This window comes from Plutella xylostella, chromosome 4, assembly GCF_932276165.1.
Source record: "Plutella xylostella chromosome 4, ilPluXylo3.1, whole genome shotgun sequence".
Lineage (NCBI taxonomy): Eukaryota > Metazoa > Arthropoda > Insecta > Lepidoptera > Plutellidae > Plutella > Plutella xylostella.
The window spans coordinates 574,808-592,893 of NC_063984.1; the positions used below are offsets into that span (position 1 = coordinate 574,808).

At 38.4% G+C, this 18,086-nt stretch overlaps 1 protein-coding gene across 6 annotated transcripts in view; it reads right to left on the reverse strand.

Annotated features, from left to right (window-relative positions):
* The window catches only part of LOC105384797 (long-chain-fatty-acid--CoA ligase 4), a 34,400-nt gene that overhangs the window by 13,058 nt on the left and 3,256 nt on the right, over positions 1-18,086 (reverse strand). For 2 of the 6 annotated variants that reach the window (XM_048631464.1, XM_048631460.1), the window contains exon 2: positions 7,659-7,697. In XM_048631464.1, coding sequence (XP_048487421.1) covers positions 7,659-7,681 — 23 coding nt within the window. In that variant the 5' untranslated portion in view covers positions 7,682-7,697. Of the gene's footprint in view, positions 1-7,078; positions 7,498-7,658; positions 7,698-8,489; positions 8,494-15,376; positions 15,531-18,086 lie in introns of those variants that run through there. The other 4 variants (XM_048631467.1, XM_048631473.1, XM_048631475.1 and 1 more) reach the window with 4 other exon arrangements.

Below are 18,086 nucleotides of genomic sequence, written 5' to 3' on the forward strand. Positions count from 1 at the left end.
CATTTTTGTTTTAAGAAATGTTGAATAATATTAGAAAAAGTGTTCCTATGTTCTATTCTATTCTGTGTGGGGGTGTAAGTACCTGCACCTGGCTCTCTCGAATGGAACCTTTGTGCATATCCCCAAGGTCTAAACTGCCTTCCTAAGCTTGGACCATTTCCCACCACGCTGGTCCACTGCGGGTTGGTGGGTTCACATATCTAGATGTGCTAGATCTAGATATGCAGGTTTCCTCACGATGTTTTCCTTCACCGTAAGAGCGATGGTATACATTGTACTTAAGTTAAAAGAACTCATTGGTACATGTCAGCGCCGGGATTCGAACCCGCATCTCTTGATTGAGAAGCGGGCTATTATAAGTTTGTAAGTATTTCAACAGTGGTGGTGAAATTATTATTCTACTAAAGTATGTCGGTATTATTATAAAGATAAAGAATTCTGAAACTTACATATGTTTTTATTTTTAAATCTTTTTGATTATGTACTGAAATATTTACAAGATACTATAGTATTTAGGCATGTAGAGGTGCTGGTAGAGGTGGTTCATCTCCATAGTAAATGGTGGATCCTCCCACCAATCCGGGTGTTGTGGCTTAACGGGCTGCTCTATTATATTCTCTGCGGGGGTGTAAGTACCTGCACCTGGCTATCTCGAATGGAACCATTGTACATTTCCCTAACGTCTAAACTGCTTTCCTATGCATGGACCATTTCCCACCATGCTGGTTCACTGCGGGTTGGTGGGTTCACATTATAATCTAGATATGAAAACTCTAGATATGCAGGTTGCCACAATGTTTTCCTTCATCGTAAACGGGATGGTATACATTTAACTTAGAAACCATGTAAGTAAATTGTAGCGCCAAACGAGCTATTCCCACCATACTGGTCCACTGCGGGATGATGGATTCACATATTATCTAGATGTGCGAAATCTAGATATGTAGGTTGCCTCACGATGTTATCCTTCATCGTAAGTGCAATGGTATACATTGTTACTTAAACTTCATGTACACTGTAGCGCCAAACAAGACATAATTCAGCTACTTTATTCACAATTTTCACAAATCTCCACTCACAAATTGTTAGTTAATGTATTTGTTCTTGCCTAGATATCTTGTCTCACGAAGTTTTTCTTTATCGTAAGAGGGATAATATAGGTACATTTCACTTAAATCCTATGTAAATTGTTGTACCAAACGAGCCATTACATATGGGTTTCACATATTATCTAGATGTGCGAAATCTAGACATGCAGGTTGCCTTCACGATGTTTTCCTTTATCGTAAGAGCGATGGTACACATTGTACTTAAATTTCCTGTACATTGTAGCGCCAAACGAGCTATAATTTAACTATTTTATTCACAAATCTCCACTCAAAAGTTGTTTATTTGTTCTTGCCTAAATGACTTGCCTAAACACAAGAATGAACACAATAACATCTGTCAAAAAGGTTGTCAAGAGTGCCAATTCACAAGTTGGACTCGATTTTGATGGTTTTCGACGGAAAACCGCTCAATAGTTAAGACAAGATGGCGCCACCGTCGATTTCGGGAGTGCCAAATGGCGAGAAGGCAAGATGAAACCAATACATTGCGTGCCAAGAGTAGGGCTACTGAGCCGGCACTCGAACTTTCAACATAAATTAACTAACAATATTACAAGGAACGTCGCTCCGACCAACAAGAAAGCCCCTGAAGCTACGATTCTCCAGAACTTGCCAATTTCACCCTAACTGCATAACGTTTACGTGTGAAGTTGGAGTGTGCTCTGGCTTCATCAGCATGCTGTCGACTACACGGTACATGCTGACTGTATAATCAGCCAGAGAAATGTTTACACCCAGCACAAGCACTTTCATTTTAAAACCCACTGACTAGTAATATGTGACCCAATAATCTTAATCAATAAAATTTGTTTGTATGTAGATAGATATCAATAAATATTCTTTGATTTATCTATCCTCCACCCATCAGTCTTAGGATGAAACTGTTTGGCTGGTGGTGGGTAGTTATCTCTATTGTTCACTGTACATTACATACAGTGCTGCTGAATGTGTAGATAGGTCAGTGGCGCCGCGACCGTGACCCCGTCGGCGCATGCGCGAGCGGGAGCAATGGGGGCAGTGAGCCAGCTTGGCGGATGGAATCTGATTGTTTCATCACGACCCATTACGTCCCCACTGCTGGGGCACGGGTCTCCTTCCAATGAAGGAAGGGTTTAGGCCTAGTCCACCACGCTGGCCAAGTGCGGGTTGGTGGACCCCAACACAAGCAAGCTTGTGCTGAGAGAGTTGTCGGGTAAGTGGGCAACCCGACTGTCAGATGTTTTCAAGCCGCCCGAAGGCCTCTGACTAGGCTTAACGACTGCTACCGAAGCAGCAACCGGGACCCACGGCTTAACGTGCCGTCCGAAGCACGGAAGCGTCCAGAAAAGCACCACTTGAAATTGGTCACCCATCCAATGGCTGACCGTGTCAGTTGTTGCTTAACCTCAGCGATCAGTTACGATCACTGAGGCCCGCTCGACTACGGACGCTTCTGATTGTTTACCGCCATATAAACATAAAGGTTTATGTTCCGATGGTAGGGAACGCAGGCCAATGGTCAGGTCAGAAGCTGTTAACGAGATATAGGGACTAGGCAGGTGCCAGGGCGACATCATATAGCCAACTAAAACAACTATAAAGTTGTGACAGCATCCGGGTAAAGGCTATAGCAATCTCTGTATTTCATGAGATTGGAGCGCACAGATAGATTAGAATAGAACCATCATCATTCATCATCAGCCACCAAGTATCCAATGCCGGGCTCTTACAGGCCTACCCAATACACCGATCTCAGACCACAAATAAGAGATTGGTAGGATGATATAGAAATCCTGTCTGTATCTACTAACTCAGGAGAAAAAATATATTATTTTTTATAAATTTTTATTATTATGAAGTGCAGCGCAGTGTTTCTATGAAGATTCATTACTTTTCTGATTTGTCATCAGCCAGCGCGCTGCACTGAGACTGCGGCGCAGCGTCACCCGAGCCCCGAGCCCATGAAATATCACTGAAAGTTATTGCATTTTCAACAATGATTTATCAAGTGTGCCCGTATCTCTCCCATTTTAGGGTCTTGGGACAGCAGTTGACAGCATACAGCAATATCCATCTCTGTATTTTATCATTATCTTTGTTTTAATGGCCTTTTTCTGTAATTATTCACAAATTATGCACGGTTGCACTCTCTGTTAATATATAAAAGAAAACTTTTCACACTCCGTTAAATAAAGCTGACTACAGTTACGTTACAAAGTTAAAAACAAAAAACAACTTTTCACCTTTTGTAGGTATACAAAGCAAGTTTATGAGGTGCTTAACCTCAGATAAACAATACAAAGAATAAGTGCTACGTTATGTTTGTTTAGCGTTTATAAAATGCTGAAACAAAGTCGTCTTCATACATGGTGTTGCAAAAGTGGTATAGTAAGCAAGTAATAATAAAAAAAAAAAAGATCCCGACGAATTGAGAACCTCCTCCTTTTTTTGAAGTCGGTTAAAAATACACGTGAAGTGACTGAGTGAACTTCGTTCAGAACCAAAGTTGTTCACAATAACCCCCTGAGTTAACCCCTTTCGGCTTACTGTATACGATTTTAACATCCTGTATACTGTGGAGGCAATGAACAAAGAAAGAAAAACCTTAATCGGAAAGAACTACTATTACGTATTTTAAAATATGTACATATTTTGTGAATGCATCTACAATAGACATAATATTTAGCTACCAAACCAAGCTTTCCTTCGCATCAATCAACAGTTGAACCACTGATTGCATGGACATGGCAATTAGACTGTTAATTAAATGCTGTCGACCAAATGACCAACATTGGATGTTGTATATGAATGTAACGTACACGTGCGGACGAGAATAGCCTTTATGGAACAACTGGGGATAATAATCTTGAGAGGAGTGGCTTTTCTATTTTCAGAAAGAAAGTCGTGCACATGGTAATATCTTGCCGAAGCTCGGTGGCACCTCAAAAGTTTCTTGTGTTAATTTCGGGATGAAAAGAAGTGTACCGAAGCCTCTTCAGCATCAAAACCTAACCATCCCAATTTAGTAGACTTACAACTGACACGAGATTCCTTCAGAGGTAGTAGTAGTAGGAAATAACGTGGAACTAACTAACTTAGGAAGAGGGTATCCCTATCCCGCCGATATGTATACGGGTATTACCACTGATATTTGACATTGTGTACTATGCGGGTTCATAATTAATGAATGAATTGATCGTATAATCCACGTTACCATACTAGGTAGGTATAATATTATTTTTCAATGGTAATTGGTAATGCAACAGACTGATTTATTTTTTCCTACCTATCACATGCTCAAGTAACATTATCTAAACACAAGCCTAACGGTGTTGTTGATAGCTAGTAGTGATTTTCCTCGCAAGTAAACACAGTCTGCGGTTATCAGGCCAGGCCTTGGAGCGACCTCGCTCGCGGACTTTGATCAGCACCAGCGCGCGACTTGCAGAAAAAAACCAAGCAAAAACTGCGGACGCTATTACACTGGTCTATTAGCACTTTATAGCGCAGGTTTATGCGCTGTGGGCTGAGGATTAGGTATTGTATTGTGTAGTGGTGTTGATAGAAAACTATATTTGTGACGTAGTAAATAAAGAACTTTATATTTAGTTTATTATAGTTTCCTACGTTACGAGTTCTTAGTGATGACTGTTGTAGTCTTTGTTTCGGCGATGGCCTTTGATCTAGAGAGAACAGTTTTTCACCACATGCTATATTTATTTGTTTTAATTATACTTACTAGCATTCGTGTGAGTCACATCCATGATCCATGTAACAATAACAATGTCATAAACAAAAATATGTTTTCGCTCAATCAAACAATGCCGTCAAGTTGGACAAATGGACAGTGGACACAAAGACGTAAAAATTGCTTTGTGCGCGCAAACTGCTCGCGCCAATCCACGGCGAGCCGGCTCAATAGCACTCTCCTTCATAACATCTCCGACCACCGCTGCAATCAACACTGATCTCTGTGCCGAGTGAGTCAAGGTGCACAGTCGATGCGGAAGGCGGTCGTGGCGTCATAGTGAAAGTGGTTATCGCGGCGTCTCGACCGGTTGGGTGCCGGTCCATTACTTATCTCGCACACAAACCCGGTACGTTGCACCGAAACGGCATGAATTGGCGAACTATCTAGCTGTCCTCTTCCTATCGCGGCTACCGTACCACCACCGACACATTAGCAATTAAACAATCCACAAGCAGTGCCGCTCGCCTGTCAAACGTCAGTCAGATCCATACAAGTTAGGTCAAATTTGAAAAGCGAGTGACGCTGCTTAATGTTCGGTGGTGGTAAACCCACTGGTCGTACGCCACAACCACCAATCAGCTGTGGGTAAAAATGTGCAGTTGCATAAAAATATGCAAACATTATGTAAACTGTTAAACAAGTGTTGAAGCATCTTGAAATAAATTGGAACTATACCAATACGTTGTTATACCGTCATTGAGAACTGGCCGGTGCGGTGGTCGTTAGTGAGTCCGCGCTGTATAAACGGAGGAACACGAGTAACTGGGTCACAGAGACAGGGTTACAGCTACAAGCTACCAATGACTCTGAGACATCGCATATGACATGGGTGGTGGTGGTGGTGTCATACCGAATGGAGTTTCTTCGAGTGGCATATCCTGTTGCTGTGGTGACAAATCCAAATTTATATCTAGTGTTTGTCACAGTTTTTATATGCAAAATATGGTCTTCGATGCTACTTTCTAATGGAACTAGCCTCAAAGCTAAACTATAAAGCCTGCAAAACTACTTTGTCATAAGGTTTGTCTCTGATTGTAAAGTAATAAGTACTTTTTACCTTACTTGGATTTTCCCTATCACAAATCTCATACAGGTGCCAAAATTTAAGTTGTGTCATACTGTATACAAACAACTGTACTGTTGAAAAATAATATGTAACTTTGTAAGTACTTAGGTCACCGACAGTTCCTCTGGCATACAATGTCACCTTGTGATTCATTGTATTTTTCCCTTATTTACTATGTACCAATAAGTGTAAGTACCTAGTATTTTCCCACTAAATAAATGCCATGAGCAATTATTACCTACCTTCTGTACCTACTACACTTAGATTTTCATAACAGTGTATGTTATAATGCATAATTGTATACCGACTTGAAAAATATGTTATCGAAACTTTTCCACTAAAATACTATTATCGGTTTTGGGTTAAGCTGTCTGCTGAAGTTAATAATTCAATCATTAGATAACTTGGAATAAGTACTTCGATGAAGATAAGTAATTCCAACCAGTGATTGTGTAATGCATCATAGATTCATGGATTAAGCTTTGGTGTTGAGTTTATAGACAATTATTCTTTTGATAATACAGCAAAAACAAAATAAACAACCTTTATAGTTTATAGTTTATATGGCATGCTTTTTATAAATGACATTTTAAATTTATATAAATGTTACTGTATTATCTGATTATTATTTATTATTCTTTTTTTTTTTCCTGTCATTTTATTTCAATGTTTATTATGCATCTTATTTCATTTTGGTTATTATTTTAATTAATTTTGTTTGTGACTATATTGTTTACTAACATAGGCTAAGGACACATTGTATGGATTTGATAATCTGAAAATAAATTGATTTATTATTATTATTTATGTACAGGTTACGGCTAATGTTAGATTTGCAACTAAACCTAAGATTAGCCTGCTAGTCTTAGATTTAGCTGGCAAAACGGCTAATCTTCGAAAAAAGATTGTGTGTGCAATGTGCATATTATTTAATAATCGTCTGCCGGATTTAAATTTTAAACAATCATATTCATAATGAGCGGTTTTAATAGTTTTACTACCTATAAGTAAGTGTTTTCGTGGCTGAATATAGGTACCTACTTATGGATAGTAACTAGGTACCTTATTTCCTTTTCAATTGCTTTTACATTTGAGTTTAAAAAAAGTGTAATCAAGGTTTTCCTTTCAATGCGCACAGCCACAGACAAGAAAAATAAACTAAATAAAACTCACTGGTTCCGCGCCATTCCAGATTCAAAACACTGGCACAAAAGAAAATTAAGAAAACACACCGACACTGCTCACAAACGCTCACTCTGATAGAAGCGGTCCTAGTGATAAGGTCACAGCTCTGCCGATAACATTTATACGAGCATTATCGGTTATCGGTGAGGTGTTCCGATACCCCGGTCTTCCATAGCCGTCTCGGAGGTGGCTAACTGATTACAACAAGATTGCTTTACAAACGGCTATTTACGGATCGGCTGATAAAACTGATTTACGGCGTCTAAATATCGGAACATACATACAAATAAAATCATAAACCACAACACTCGCCAGTTACAGTAAACCGGATCCTCGTGTTATCTAGCTTGTACTTACTGCTGACCTATAGATAAATTCAATATTAATCTTGATTATAAAACAATTAATTAGGGAGAGATGGAGAATGTCGAAAATTGGATAAGCACATATCGATAATAATATCAGATAGAAATGAAGCTCCCGGTTATATACTACCTACACTGGTGGTTAAAACAATATGAATTTAATTTACAGATAAATTAAATTCATCATAAGTACAGAAACTTACGTCTCATTCTCGTCTATGAACATGTCTTTGCGCTGAGACCTGTGGACAGAGAAAAAAAATATTAGACGCTTGAAAATCTTAAAAATGTTTTGATTACATAGAATATCTAAGGAGACGGAAGTCTTCGCAGATGATGATTCCATTATACAATCATACTTTGATGAACCGATAACCGATGGGGTAAATGTGTTCTGGAGCGGATACCGCGACCAAGTAAACTTATTGTAGGCCTTCAGCTAGGGGTATGTGTGACGACTTGCGAAAGGTAATGAATGATTGGACGCCGAAAGCTATAGAGCGCATCCAGTGGCGTGCTTTGCAAGAAGCCTACGTCCAGCAGTGGACTGCTATAGGCTGATAAAGACTTCTACAGACATCAATACATTACAACCATACATAGATGACATTAAATTTTACTTTCACAGCAAACTTATACATAACAAGGAAATTCAAGTCGATTATTATGACGATCTTTTACTCAGATTTCTACGGTAAAACGTAACATTCTGCGAAGAAAATGAATCACCTCACAATTATCTTATAAAGTATGATTAAAATTTATCACATATTTTTGGTGGAATTAAGGAGATATAATAATCTGCTCGTGGGGCCTCGTCGATGTATCACACTTTCATGTACATATCGTTCAATTTACACGTGCTTATTGGATTATATATTTCTAATGTAAAGTAGTCGTTTGTATTGTTCTCCTAGTCGCATTTAGACCCATACTCGACCGTCGATCTCTTTGAGATAAGCCAACTGTTTAGGTTTAGATAATAATATATGCCCAATAAAAGCACTCTGTTTCATTGATCTCATAATCATAACCCAATGAGATGCGGGACACAACAGAGTACTGCAGAGCTTCCAGACGTAGAATTGTAGACCAGGTTTGTATAAATATAAGACGAGTTTTACATGCCACACAAAAAATCATCTCAAGTATGTTTATGGTTTATGAGTAGACTATCTCAGAGGATTTTCATCAAGAGACTATCTTTATCAACCACTAGGTCATAGAGATAGTTAAGTAACTAGGCAGTGTCTGTAGCAAATCGGGGATCAGTCTGAAATTACACAATGCGCAGGACCCTTTGAAGCGGTCACTACACTGGACACTAGAGTAGATAGGCTTACATTAGCCAGAACAGATCTACGATAAGCGATAAGACACGAAAGTTTCGACGCAGAAAGATCGTTAACAATGTCGTCACTCTGCGTCGCGTGAAACAAACACATGGCAATGGCGAGCCCCCGACGCTAAAATTAGCGACTTACACTAAATAACGACACACACTCGGAGACTGTCGCGGCATTCCACTGTTTACAGTCCAGGCTGTGAAATAATGCAAGGTTGGTTAGTAGCTAGTGTGGACAGATACAAAACTATCCTCGGTGTAGGCCTGTCGGGAATATCTGGAGATAAGTACCTCTATATAGGTCAAATCTATTAAGCTCTTTCTGATCAACGAAAATACAAACTTATGAAACTAAATATGGAATTTAGTTTCATATAAATACGGTCGCGTAGGTTGGATGTAGATATAATGGGACAGAAAAGGGATTTTGCTGACCTAAATCCGAAGTCAAGATCAAGTATGCCAGACTTGAATTATCAAGTTATTATACACTACGTACTCATGTATTGCTTTATGCATATCCACATAAATTTGGCAATAGTCAGCTTTAATAATGTTCACCTGACTGCTGTAATTTTGTGGACCGTTGCACAATTTAAATGTTTGTTACTGGTACACTTTGCAGAATTTAGGTCAGCAATTATATAATGGTGCGTATAGCGTAGAAGAAAAATATACAATAGTTAATAAGATAAGAGAGTTGAGGCAAAAAAATATATGTATTGTAGATCAGGTTGTATTTAGATCTGATACTTCTGTTGCGTAAAAGTAATTAATCGAATTATTATTGAATGATCTCACTATCACTATCAGCAGGTTCGACAACGCCACTGCAGAAATAGGTAACGTAGGGTTACCGTTCCAAATTCAAACAGGATACATAGGAATATTACGTTTCATGTTTATGTTATTATGTCAATAGCGATACGGAATACATTCGCGTGACAACCGCACCTGCGCAGGCGCATGAGGTATTAGTATTGAATTTCCAAAACATATTGCAGCGCGGACCCGCCGTGCCTTGCGTGAGAAAGATCAAAGTTCGGAAACCTGATATACTGATTGTTAAAGCATCCAATTGCTTTAATCAACAGTTCTACATTAATTAATAAACTACCTACTTGATTCGCAAATTTTAAAAAACACTAACATTAACTTGGTGAAGACTTGTCTCCTAAAACTGGATTTGTGGAAAACATGGCTATTTCCTTGTTGCGATCGCTGGTCGCGATGAAAATGAGTATTAATGGAATCAAAACTAAATGTTACAATTATAAAATTTGAATTACCCGTACATGAGGAAAAAACAATCAACAATCATCATCTAAAAATAATACGAAGTAAAACGTAATTTTTCAGGGAAACCAATTACGGCTTAAATCGTCTGAGCAATCGCGTACCATTCAATCAAAAAAAGATAAACAAAGTATACCTAGGTATTTGAATTGTCTCTGGTCACCGGAAGCGTGGTGTTACATCGCAGATCACAGCAACACGTGATGTCAGGAGGTCTGGGGTCTGGGTCAAACAGGTGGGAAGTGGGGACGCGGTACGCACTACTTATATCACGACTATTTGTGTGTCTGCCTGTCACTTAAGACCACAAGATAAGTATGTGTAATTGTACACTGGAAGGATAAGTTTCCAGCGGCGTGGGTGAAGCAGGAATTCTAGTCTTACACTAGCACAATGAATTAAATGAACTTGCTCATTACAATATAAAACTTAAGCAGATAATCGTGAGGAAGGGTATAAAGAGTTCATACGATATATATTAATTTCTCATATTTTTTTCGAAACGTAACTCAGTACTGTATTGCTCGTTTACCTCCATACCAACTCCTCGGGAGCGTGTCATCATAACAACACCCCAACAATAGGGTGCGAAGTCCACGATGTCAATTGTCACCGATCCCAAACAGAAAGGTCACTCTAGCTCACAAAAACGCCGTTTAGGCAAGCTGCTGCGGCAACCACGACTCAATCTCGTTGCGTAAAGTGAGCCGATTTCGTCACAGCTCTCGTAGGTTCGTTACACTAGAGTGACCCTCCGGAGCGTTTCAGTGGTGACACTGGTGACGCAACGCGCGCGCTCTCGGAACGAAAACACGGACTTTGCCCGTGGATGTCGCCGTTCAGGACTCATCAGCGTTATTGGGATCCACAGAGGTTAGAGTTGTACCTATTTGACGCAGTACGAAGCTTAGGTAAGCACGCTCCAGACTCTACAAAACTACACGAGAGGTAGCGAATACGAGAGTGTAGAGGCTCTATTCGGCAGGTCTCGCCAGTAGTTTTACTAGTGAATAGTTTTTTCGAGACCTGAGATGAAATATCTTGTAGAGAGTATGGCTCTAGTAGAGCTTTAGTTCCTGGTCAATATGCTAGGGTTTTTATTTTATTTTAATATTATTATACTCGTCAAATAGTGAGAGGTATTATAAGTTATAATGGTGATTATCTCTGACCATGTCACACGACTCACACGTGCTTTACATAGAAATAAGATTACTATAAAATGAATTAAGCCTGGACTTTGTTTCGATAGTAATAGATTAAAAGTGTATTAAGCCGTATAATCTTACAAAGTGATAATAACTTCGCACTAAACACACTGGGTCATGTACGCAGTGCCTAATGATTGACATCATTACATTAACATTTAAACTGGCTGTAATTGGAGTTAAAACGTTTATAAATGTATAAATTAAAAAATATGTAAGTAAATATAATAATGTTCATGATAACTGATCCGCTTGATGCGGTTATAATTTACCTACTATACCTAGTTGTAAGTAATTGTAATGTACGCAACGCGAATATAATAAACAACATTTATAATTATAATGCACTTAACATAGTAAATTATGTTGTCCTAAAAAGTACCTACGCAATGTAATTGAAGGTCATAAGTATAAAAGTATAAACTACCGATTAGGAGAAAAATATGTTAGTATTTATTTATGTTATTAATCTTGTTATTCGATATTCATTTACACAAACAATACGTCTATCCGGTAAGGAAGGATATAAAATCTTAGCTAGGTAGGTACGTGACTTATCCACAAAAGTCAAGCTGTGGGTGTGATGGGTCGATGAACCAGCTCAACGTACAAGTTCATGGCACTCTGCATCACCCACCTAACTTGTTACTTTATACTTCTTAAAGATTAATTAAAAAAAATAAAGACAGTTTTTAACGGATACACCAAGCAAGAATGCACTTATTAAGTAAAAGGTTACGTTATTTCTAGAGTAGTTATACAGCAGGTGACCCGCGCCCCGATGGGGGGTGGGACGGTCGCGGTAATGACATGTCACAGCCATGGGATACCGATCACCTGTTTAACTCAATTATACGACTTGTCTAGGGAACTTAGACACATTGCCCGGACTACTAGATACACTGTACAGTGTATCCTGGCAAGAAAATATTTTGTATGAACTTACTAGAAAAAATATTATTGAAAAGGTACGCCTACGTTTTTCTATCGATAAAAGTTATTAGTCATAAGTATTTATAATAAAAAAATAATTAAACTACGAATTTAAGGACAGCTGTTTTACTATAGTCATATTATTAATATTAATACGACTTTATAATTATTACAGTTGGTAAATTTGACATACATAGTGAAACAAAATAATGAATACGGCTCTGAAAGACTGAATAATGAAATTTACATATTTATATGTGTAAGGTTTTGAATAAAAACGTGCATATTATCTTAGGCATTGACAAGAGTTTGGTACAATGGAAAAATGATTTTTCAATATTCTACTTTCAAGAATGCCAAATTCTCATCGATGAATATTTAAACCGTAACGCTTTGTACGAAATGCATCGTTTAAGTTTGCAAACTGCTCTAACTATTTGCAAACGCCCTACGCTCCAAAATGCCACAATTTTGATTGCTAATATGCAAATGTTATTGCAATTTTTTACCGACTTCCAAAGACGATGTTCTCAATTCATCTGATGTATGTTTTACGAACTACCAACGGTTTTTAATTTACGATTATTTCTAACATACTTCCGTTTTCAGTCGTCAATAATGACAGTAACGTTAGCTGAGGGGATAAGGCCGACCTTTGCTCGCCCATGCCGTCACTGAGTGCAGTGTTTACAACTGACCGACATCCGGCCGGCGACTGCTACAGATAATGTCGATATCGACAGGTTATCGACTATCGATAGTCACTTTCAGATAAGTACGAGAATTATTTAATTACTGCAACATTGTCATTTTGCGCTACCGTTTGAGGATGAAGAATTATTGGCATAGGGATGACCTGGAAGAAATTAGGGTGAGCGTAATAGTAAGGGATAAAGGCACCTGAGCGTCTCGTATGTCTGTCTATCACTCTGAGAAAAATCAGGTTTCGATGCCCCAAAGATAATATTAATAATTTTCATAAAACCAAGCATCATAAAGTGATGGCATAACAGTCTCCTTTAGCACATAACATCAGTGATCAATGTCGTGTTTGTGCCGGCGAGGTGTCGACCCCGGGACCTCGATAACCCGGGGTTGGGGCTATCATCACCGCTACACTAAGGCGTCTGGGTATATGTTTATCAAGAACATTTAAAGGATGCCTTAGTAATGGGAAGAGATTCCATTATTGTGAAGAAAAGTTAAGTTCATAATTTTGATACTTATGAGGGTTTCCTATGTCCATCAAAAGATGATATTAAAATGATGTTAAACCTGACAAGAAATGCATAATGTTCGCGTTTAACTTCACACAACCGAATAAAATAGTGAACATGAAGCTCGTAGCCACTAGCCACCGAGTGAGCAAAACGGACGTAAAATTAATAGTTCATAAATCAATTTCGTCCAACAGCTAACCTAATTGGTATCCTGCATATACATTGCATATACATGCATCATCTACATTGTACAAAAATATGTGCTGCTTGCTAATAAAACTGCGTCTGGTTATAACTTATTTATACGAGGTGACTTTTGCATTTTACGCGACCCCGATAACCCTTCTCGCTAACCAGATAACTCATAATTTTATTGCTGTAAATAACATCAACTTGGTAACCGCATCAACCTTTGCAATGTCTTTATTAGTAAGTAACGAATGTCACACGGTACCTATATTGTAAAATTTTTGTTTCATTTTACGACGAATAGAAATTCTTTCTATCTTAGTTTTTATAGCAAAATAGGCCATCCAAAAAGGTTGGATAAATACAAGATAAATAGGAAAGCTTTTATTTTTAATCAGAACGTCTATGTTATTGCAGAGTTGGTAAGAAAATAATGGGAACCTTTCCACAAATGTCCATAATACGAGGTCGGACCAATCCAATATTACATACGACAACTGACCAATATTATCTTCCAACTATTAGTTTTCATAATATCAGAAAAACTGCGAAATAAAAAAGACAAATCCAGGTCAAGGTCCGAGCGGGGAGCGGGGCGGGGAGGGAACTGTCACCGGTTTGTTTGCTTTATTCAGCAAACTTCAGATTTACCGAGCCGTAGTTTATCGTCACTGGCTGTAGGTATTGTTTATTTACCTTTCACATTTCGAAAAATGCAGCTGAAAGTTTTTAATGCTCAGTTTCTATCCGATGCAATGCAACAGATATGCGGACCAAATGTTTGCGAAAAAGAGAAACGTTTTGGTTTTCAGTTTTAAAAATAATCTCAAAGGATGTGCTTAAGCAATGAGCTCCTATTTATAAATTATAAAGAGTTGTGGTAAACTTTATTATTTTGTGCAGGTATTGAGTTTAGCAATAAACGCTGAATAAAACATGTGCCATTCCTGGAGGGAGGCGGGTCGTGCACCACCAAGTGTACTACATTAGAAATTATAATTTTAGAGCCAATAAAATATTAAAATAAATATTTAATCGTGAAGATACTACTAGTGTAATGGCGACTACAGATGAGTTTAGTAACTAATTTTATAAGGTACTCCTATACTCTTATCTGATGACGATAAATGTTAAATTTCAGTAAGTGAAGTACCTAAGTACATACATTTCTTATTATGTAAGTACATATGATACACCCCCCAATAATTTTTACTGAGTTTTTTATTCCCGTTTTCCTTAGAAACGTATCTTCCTGTAGTCAATTATGAAGCTAATGAACCAATTCTTTGTACGTTATGGCTAAAATTCATACAGTATAGTTTAGAAATAATTAACAAAATTATAATTAAATAGCAATTTACATAACTGCCCTTGCTGTCCCCTACAACACAACCAGTACTCCGAAAAAACAAGAATTTTATTGAGAGAATAGATAAAACTTTTTTGCAAACCGGTTTACCATTAAGATCAAGTGAATAGCTCGGTAATCGCAGAAACTGTAAAAAAACGCCATTGCTGAAGTTAAGACGCGGCACAAGAATACCGCAATTATAGTCCAAGATTTTGAACCACAAACAGGCAGCAGCTTCCCAGAATCAGTGACATAACTGTAGCAGACTCCGAAGCAGTCAAAAATACGGAAAGTGCTAATTGCCGGTTGAACTTTGTATCCACGGAACACGTGTCAGCGAACGGAGAAAACAAAAAGAAACAAAATATGCCCAACTCACCTTAATCACGTTTACTAAAAACTAACTAAACTATCACATACAGTCTTATCACAGCCACAGTTGGTTTCTAAACTTTTTTTAGTCGAGAGATGTTTGTTGATTGTATTTGTAGTGTTTGCGAGCGGCCTCCACCGCGGGCGTCGGGGAACTGAGCGACGGCGGCCGCGGCTGGCGGCGGCGGCTTCTTGCGTTTACCCCACATTCGACTATTTGTGTACCATTGTCGTGGGTACTCCTCAGTGGAGGCATTATCACTATCACTGCCCGCTGCAGTGCGCTGGACCGCTGGACTCGAGTGATCGGCCATTCAAAGGTTAATCATTGTTCTGACAGCTTTACGTGCCTTATCGACTGTCATGAGCCGGCCTACTGCGCAGTCCAATTATAATTGAGGTTATGATTGGGTAGTAATTGAATTTCGCATGTAAGTAGCACAGCTGATTATACTGCGATCATGTTATTATAGGTACTTCACAGTCCAAGGAAGAAATGTATTTTATAAAGAGGTCAGTTCGTTATCGGATTTAAGATGTATCTTTAAGTACGGTTATAAAGCTAAAGGGACCGAATTAGATCAGATTTCCAGTCGTCCTAAGGTTAAAGGTTTTTATGTACAAAATAATAAATTTTATAGCATCCGTCCGTTCCAAGAATAACTCATACCTACTCAATACGCAGAGATTCAAGGTTCAATACATTTTGCAGGTTCTTATCTAGTTCATCTACAAACCCAACCATATCAATAATCAAGTGAAAATAAGTAGGTATCATTTTCTTCGTACTTAATCTTGATAAGTATGAAGGTATAATGTTCAAATCTTGTTCAAACAATCGCCGAGATTATATTTTTATACAGAACAAGGATGTGTGATATCGGTATCGACACGCCATCAGCAATTAATACAATAACTATTCTTTAATCTCTGGAGAAATTTAGAATTTTCCTTTAGGTATTATCGGCAATGTTCATTTACCGGCGTACAGACAAAAATGCTAAGTGCCAATTTCACCATCCTCTGTTAGAGCATAACCAGGGAGTAGTGGTTAACTTTTGACACATCTGTCATGAATTTTATATGGAGATGACATTTAATTTATAAATCAATCCCTGTCGGTTAGATAACCGAGAATGGTGAAATTGGCACTAAGGCTGGTTTTTAGCATCCACTACGTCTGTTTGTTAACAAGCGGTTTTTATCGACAACGGCGAACAAAAAGGAGACTTTCGTGTTTGATTCATTCCCTAATAATAATATTATTATTGTCATTACGGCACAAACAGCAACAGATGACTGTTGCCAGCCGATGATCAAACAGAAATCGTAGAAATTCGTTATAAATGAGAGGATTACTCTGCTGTCCTCGGTACCTACTGATAAGACGTAAGAATGATTGATACTGCTGCGGGGTTTCGTCACAAAGGGATTAGCTAATTGCCTCACAACAAGAAGGGTTGTCCATCGGTTTAATTGCTGAAAGCGCTATCAGATATTTCTTTTTTACTATTATTATTAGCAATCGTAACCTTTGTAAGTAAGCGGTGATTAAATATGGAGGCAGAGAGGCAGTTAAAATGGCGTAAATTATATTCTTCTCTTATTTTAGTTAGTTTTTATAACAAAACTGAGGTGTCAAAGCAACCTGTGGCATAGCTACGTGATTGCGATATCGTCCTCATCAGCTGGGCTGTTCCCGCTTGACGCTGGACTTTGCCCCTCGATCAGCCATTATCCCATCAGGCGAGTGTTCCGGTGGCCCGCCGCCCCCGACTACTGTGACTAGGAAGTCCAAACACACAGGTCGGACGGGGAGCAAATCTACTCCTATGTTTACCTAATTAAAATGCGTACAAGTTTGGTAGTAAACAAAAGTGTTCCAAAAGTCAAGGATAATCCTCAATTGCTACACCCGGTAATTAATTGTGTCGCTTGCTGAAGATGTTGTGAGTTGTAGACGGACTTCGGACCGAGATAACAACAAACAAAGTATTTGTTTCTTTAATTCGAGCAATGATTCATGGTCGCCCTGTCACGGGGCCTGTCCGTGTCGCACGTTCCCTCGTCGTCGCACGTGTGTGGGAGTCCTTACAGCTAAAACAAGGAGTCTCACCACCCACTAAGTGTGCGGTGACCCCTATTTGCATGAGATAAAAGCTTAGAATCGCACAGTGTGAACATAAAGACGAGATGGTCAGGATGTGCGGATTGGGTTATAGACTGGGGTCTCGATTTCAAGCAATTTATTGACCCGCACTCGTGTATCTGTGTAAGAAATATGTTTATGCAATAGGTACTTAGTACATAATGTACATGTGTATAGCCTGTATGTGTAATTGTGTAAAGGCCCTTAACCTAACGGTTATGAAATTATGATTCTATCATCAAATCAGTGTTTAGTATCAGGAGTTTTTTTACACCTCAGTAGATGTACCAGATATTTCTAGTTATTCTGTGCTCTACCCTATCCTAACAGTTCAACGAAACAAAAATAAACAAACACAACAAAAAATTACTGGGATGTTTATTTATTGTACGTATGAGTATACACAAAGAGCTCAATCACTTTATCATGGCATTGAAAAATTAAGAACAAAAATAGTAGCACTGAACTCTGGACTTAAACGCAAGGCCCTTTAAGTGCTCAATAGCTTACGTTTAAGGATCACATGATTTAAGATAATCAGAAATATCAATAAATACTGTCTTTATAG